General features: G+C 34.1%; 1 protein-coding gene across 1 annotated transcript; it reads right to left on the bottom strand.

The window, feature by feature from the left end:
* Positions 1-1,019: 1,019 nt before the first annotated feature.
* LOC110996022 lies at positions 1,020-3,892 on the bottom strand. The gene is made up of 3 exons (XM_022263505.2): positions 3,778-3,892; positions 2,799-3,591; positions 1,020-2,529 (listed from the first exon to the last, which is right to left on the bottom strand). The coding sequence occupies exons 1-3, from the start codon at positions 3,825-3,827 to the stop codon at positions 2,431-2,433; spliced, it is 942 nt and encodes a 313-aa protein (XP_022119197.1). The 5' UTR covers positions 3,828-3,892; the 3' UTR covers positions 1,020-2,430.
* Positions 3,893-6,000: the final 2,108 nt, after the last annotated feature.

Below are 6,000 nucleotides of genomic sequence, written 5' to 3'. Positions count from 1 at the left end.
ATGAAGTTTTGTGTGCATATTGGGTATGTCTGAGAATCGGACAACATCTATTTTTCATCCCCTTAAATGTTTTTTTTTTAATTTTTAGATAAATTTTCCTTTTTTTATGAACTGTATCAACAGCATTAAAAAATACATACAACCCTAAATTTCCAACCCCTATTTTTTACTATAAGTGATATACATGGCAAAACGACATTTGCCAGGTCAGCTAGTTCGTTATAAAAATATATCCCTTACAAGCAGAAACACAGAATCTTCTTCAATACTAAGACAGTTTAGCTTTGTACAGCGCGATTCGTTTTGATCGCGCGACGGAGTATTAGGCCGACAATAGAGCAATGTATTTTATATAACGCAATCGCATCTTTAATCTAATGATCTTAAACTGTAAATCATTAATTATGTTGTTGACACTTGGTCCTGTATAATGAATGTGTGAATAGAAAAAGAAGAACATCGACACAGAGGTACATACAAACGGGGTACATACAAATATCAGTAAATATTTAAGGTTTTTGTATCTATTAGTAACATCCCGAGCTAGGGCTGGAGAAAAATGGCAAGTTGAAGTAGGCGTTTAGCGGAGAAGATTCTTGATAGATACTAACTGACAAAATATTTACTAACTAATAATAAAATAAATAAATAAATTAGTAACATATAATTTCCATGATTGTTTATATTATTTTTGTCTATTTTCAGATTGTTGTTATACTTTTAATACCAAAGATAGCTAGTTATCCGCTTAGGGATGTCTTGTGACTCAATACATAGTTTGCTGGGAATCGACTAATAATGATAGCCATATTATTATGTATAATTTGTTAGAAGGTATTTGAATAGTGTATAAGAATGAAGAGTAATAAAATAAAAATTACCCGCAAACATTTTCTTGAAAGGAGACCTACCTTTATCTTATTTAATAAGCAACGAAACTCCGAGTATGAAGTTGCTAAACAGTTTTTTATTAATGAGGAGTATCCAGACAGAATAATAACAGTTCACATTGAAATATTTTAATTTCTTTTCATGAGATACATTGTAACATTATACGTAGATACAATACGTATGAATAAATTGTTTAGTATCTTCAAATTATTGGAAACAGACGCATTTAAAAATATAGATTGATGGATAATGAATCAATCTATGTACACAAATTGAGCCAATTACGCGAAAATTCGTTTCGATAGAGCCTTCATTTCCTACATTCACTCAAGTCTTATATTAAATTTGAATGAGGCATTAATAGAAAGCAAATTACAAATAAGAATGAAAATTACATTAAATAAATGGTATATTAATTGGAACTAGTAATACATTATGTGATTCTAATTCACTATCTATACTAACTCCGGCTGACACTATTTCGCCTTGAATTGTGACGTTATAATAATCAGATATGTACTTTAGAAAGATAAGTCATTAACGTCAATAGAACATATAAAAGTGTTATATAAAAGTTACTAACATACAGGTTAGGAAAAGGGTGAATTATGTACAATTTGGTATATTGAAAATGCATGCAGTTCTTGAGTTACTATACTTTTGTTTTCTATAAAAATGTCTTAAAGACTCACTGTGTTAGACAAGAAGCTGTAAAGCTAAAATATCACCTAATCCTCCTCCACACAAGAGAATCACTTCCATTTAATATACGATAAAGTTTATTATACAATAACATTTTGTTTTGCTTCGCAAAAAGATCTCTGGTATTGTCTGCTTAGACCGTAATTGGTACGTAACAAAATAAGTTTATAGCACCAGCTATGTGGTAGTATACATAGTTAACTGTAGCAATGGCTTCACATTTTGTTTATGATGATTTACATTCCATGTAATTTCTGTTCTCAAGAAATTCGTTATGATAGCAGAAAGTATCGCGATAGTGGACGCCATTTTATATTGTTTAATCAGATAGCATAAATGAATTACTTATGCAATAAAAAGTTCAAAAAGTAGTTATACTTAGTATACAAAAATTAGATTTAAATATAACCTTCTATCTAATTCTAAGACAATCAGTACCTAAATTATTTACAAATGCACAATTTTGTGCAATTATTAGCTGCCTTGTGAAGGGTTCACATATTTAAATAAACTATAGTTTTCATATTTCACATTTAACTCCTCTAACGCACTTATGTATAGTCTTCTTTGTACGATCATTTTCCCATACATCTACGAATCTAACCAAATCAAATTAATTTTGGTAGAAACTAAATTATCGTCAGGAAGAATTTCAAATTTACATAGAAGATTATTATTATTAACACAAAGTTCTCAGTTATATGTTAACGGCTATACATTCTACTTTTTTTTGGATTTTCATTGAGATTTAAGAAGTGTCAGGTCACCGTCGTATATCTACAATGCTAAATTAATTCAGTCTCATATAAGTAAGTTGGCGTTTCAATGCGAAATTATTTAAGTTGCGATACGATGTTTTAGGCCTCTTAATTCGACAACAAGGTCCGAATCACTAGCTACAAAGCGCTTGTCAATTCTTCTTGTTTTCGTTGAGTCCTGTAAAGAAGGGAGAATATAAATTTCCGTTGCAATTCATTCATACACAGACAGTTTGAAATAGGTTAGTTGAGAGGGAGATTCGAGCTTATATCGATGCTTCGTCCCCCACCCAACCCTGATTGACCCGGCCTCAAGCGCGCTGTGTCACCCACCGCCCCCGGCCAGGCTAAGCTATTTTTAGACTTCGGGGTTTCACAATCTCTACCAATACCTGTATTATCACATAGCCATTCATCTTAATATAATTTAGTAAAATAAATACTTACATTATTCATGTCCTCAAGTCGTGGAAATGCGTTGTACAATGGGATAGATCGCTTATTTTGGTCGAATTTTGACTGAACATTGAAATGATGAGTTTTCTGTGCAGGGCGAGGCATCACGACTTCTTTTTGTCCCGCCTTTTGAGCCACAGGTGTGAATGTCGTCGTTTGGGGTGCCTCTGTTGTTACGCTCCTTTTGTTGCCGTTCCAGTTTATAAAACCTTCAGAGTCGTCACCTTCGTAATCATCGTCTTCATCATCATCATCAAATCTGGGGACCGATTGAGGGACGTGGTACATGGGTTTTCCTGCCAGTGCTTTTAATTCCCTAACATCTTCATCTTCATTGTTTTTTTCTTCGTAATCGACGTTAGAAAAAGCGGCACGGGCGTTTTCTCGCCGCCTTTGCGCGTCTCGGGCCATTTGCGTAAGGATAAGGTTGTCTAGGAAAGCTGCATTGACGTCATCAATTTCATTATTTGAGCGCCAGCGGGAGTTTGAATCACTCTCGTACCACGTTTCTTGTCCTATTGGTAGGGCTGAAAATCGTTCATCGTCTATCTTCGGAAGATCTTTTGCAAAATGCCCATATGGATCGTACATGTATGAATAAGGAACTTGACCGTATACTTCAGGGGGATTGACTGCTGGAGCGTCATAGTAGTATTGGATTTTAGGCGAATAATAATAGTCATCTTCATTATAATCTCTGGGTTCTGGTGCATATACAGGCCATCCTTGCATGGGATATGTCTTAACTTCGGCTAATAAATAGCATAAGAAGACCGCCCACATTCTACAAAACAAATAAATTGTTTGAAACAATTTTATATATTTATACCCTTATACGGAAATGTACTTTGTATGTATTATATACCCTTAATATACAGAAATGTAATGTAATTTTTATCACACTTTTTTTTAATTTATGTTACTATTAAAAACAATTAAATTCGGTCTATTAATAACTAAAATAACTCACCTCAGTCCAGCTAAAAGATTGCACATTGTCACACAGTTCACTTTTTGCATTCAAAGGTTGGAAAGAGACTACATGGCCGGGGTGGGTCGCAGAGCTTTATAAGCTAGTCGCCCACGCGCACCGCCTACACGTTCTCAATGAACCCCCCTACGTTTACCCCCCAGGGGGGAACTCATACCACCAATGCGCCCTAACCCCGGCCTCTTTGCTATCGATCGCACCCACAGATTATTCATCTTACTAAAACTCGTTACTATTTTTGGTAAACCTATTTGTATTCAGAATAACAGTTGAATCTTTACAGTTTTTTAACCAATATTATCTATGATATTTAAGAAGAACGTACGATGATTAGGCACTATTGGCTATGGTTAGAACGCAATATTGAGCAATATTTGTTTGCTATATTTACGGTAATCACGTCGAGATATTTTTTCCTTACGTTAAAATATGAATCAGCTTATATATAATTTTATAGTCACAATTATTATTGGAGGGCTAGTAAATTCTAAAAATAAAGTGTTATATTTTAGACCTATGCCTTTTTTCACATCTTCTAACATAGTTACGAGGTAGTAACTCTTACTTTAACCTAGTCACAAATTTTGTGATTTTCCTCCTTATTCTTGACGATTCTTATGAATTTCTTTGTAGAGGCTATGTCAAAAGCCAATAATATGATCGTGTCGTAACTGTCTGGTAACTATTACACAGTGGGAAGCATAGCTTTAGTTGGTAACAGCCTGCGGATTCTCCGATGGGGTAGGTCGGAGGGAGATATCGGTTTTTCGTTGCAGTCTTAGTGCAACGTCAGGTTGGAAGTCACAAATATGGGGTCAATAACCGGGTGGCGCCTTTGAGTCGTTGCAAATAACAAATGATTTAGCCTACCTCACCTAGATCAGGTGATTTATTTCTAATCCATATGTCGAAGGTGAATCAGATTAATCAGCGAAAATTCTTGATTCTTTTTAAGAAACTGTTGAATTTTAGTAATAGGGAGTTCTTTCCATAAAACATATCTACAATTCTTCAAGACACTTACGTCGTTATGTAAACTAATTAAAGCTAGAAAAGACGGTGTTTCGGTTATAATAGTATCGATTTTGATACGATATGATTACTAACGCAGTGATAAAATTTATTATTTATAGATTTCATAACGAACACGCCCCAAGTCTATTTTGAACGTCGACATGACTTTTGTAATTACTGGTATTATAATTAACATAAATGTAACTAAAATTCATTTCCTTCCTTCATGTAAACGGCGTACCAATTCTTAAAAGGCCGGCAACGTAATCGAGATGGTGCACGAGTGGCGGTATCACTGAATTAGGTGACCTATCGCCCACTCTCATATAAAATTACTTTTAATAGATTTTTTTATCTTCAATTCCAAAATATTACAGAAAGCTTGCTTGAAAGCTTTGAATTATAAACTTAATTAATAAAACCCACACAAAGTTACAGTGTACAAGAATTGCGTAGGTGAGACTCATTTATTTCACAATAAAACATTAGACATTCTTTGAAACAGAACAATTTTCAGAATTAATAAAGAATTATTGCTTGATTAGTCCCTTTAAATTACAGTAAAATGAAATTTTATTAATACGTAGAACTAAAGTATATATCTTCAGGGCTCTTTCCATTCATGAATGTGAGTCTTTACGTCAGTACAGCCCACTGTGGGGGCGCGGTCCCCCCTCGAACAAATCGGCGAGTTGGGGGTAGTGACGTCAACACTTTCAAGCAACAAGTGATACCAATAGATGTAGTATTCAAAACCAGGCTATTTATATCCCACCAAAAGAAAGACTTTGTCTGTGGCGTTAGGAAATGCAAAATGTATTTTTATACGACTTTTATCTATACGTCCGTTTATCATACTACTAGATATAGAACTAAAATGTATAAAATTTTTTCGTTCGAAATATAAAATTTCGTTAAAGTAAGGTTTTACTTTTTTTAATTCTATAACATTGTTCGAGTGTATTAAAGCAAACATGAGTTGTGTTGAATTTCTTGGGTTCAATCATTGATTACTGCAGTTGGGTATTCGTAAATAGCATTCTTCTATAAGTACTGTATTAATGTTTGTTAGGCACAGTACGTACAATTCAGGTATATCTGCCCGTTTGCCCCTCTCTATGAACGACCCAATCAAATGACCTTAAACATCACGTTTCATTATCTATATAAATACATTACGACGTCTGC

Source organism: Pieris rapae, chromosome 20 (genome assembly GCF_905147795.1).
Source record: "Pieris rapae chromosome 20, ilPieRapa1.1, whole genome shotgun sequence".
In the NCBI taxonomy this organism is placed as follows: Eukaryota; Metazoa; Arthropoda; class Insecta; order Lepidoptera; family Pieridae; genus Pieris; species Pieris rapae.
The sequence above is the reverse complement of the archived record's forward strand: the minus strand, read 5'-3'. Positions and strand labels throughout refer to the sequence as shown.

Excerpts from the sequence above, each read along its gene's own strand:
- LOC110996022 (XM_022263505.2), bottom strand. The coding sequence starts at position 3,827 with ATGCAAAAAGTGAACTGTGTGACAATGTGCAATCTTTTAGCTGGACTG. Across the intron at positions 3,592-3,777 it reads AATCTTTTAGCTGGACTGAG|AATGTGGGCGGTCTTCTTAT; the intron begins GTGAGTTATTTT and ends TTTGTTTTGTAG. Across the intron at positions 2,530-2,798 it reads GACTTGAGGACATGAATAAT|GACTCAACGAAAACAAGAAG; the intron begins GTAAGTATTTAT and ends CCTTCTTTACAG.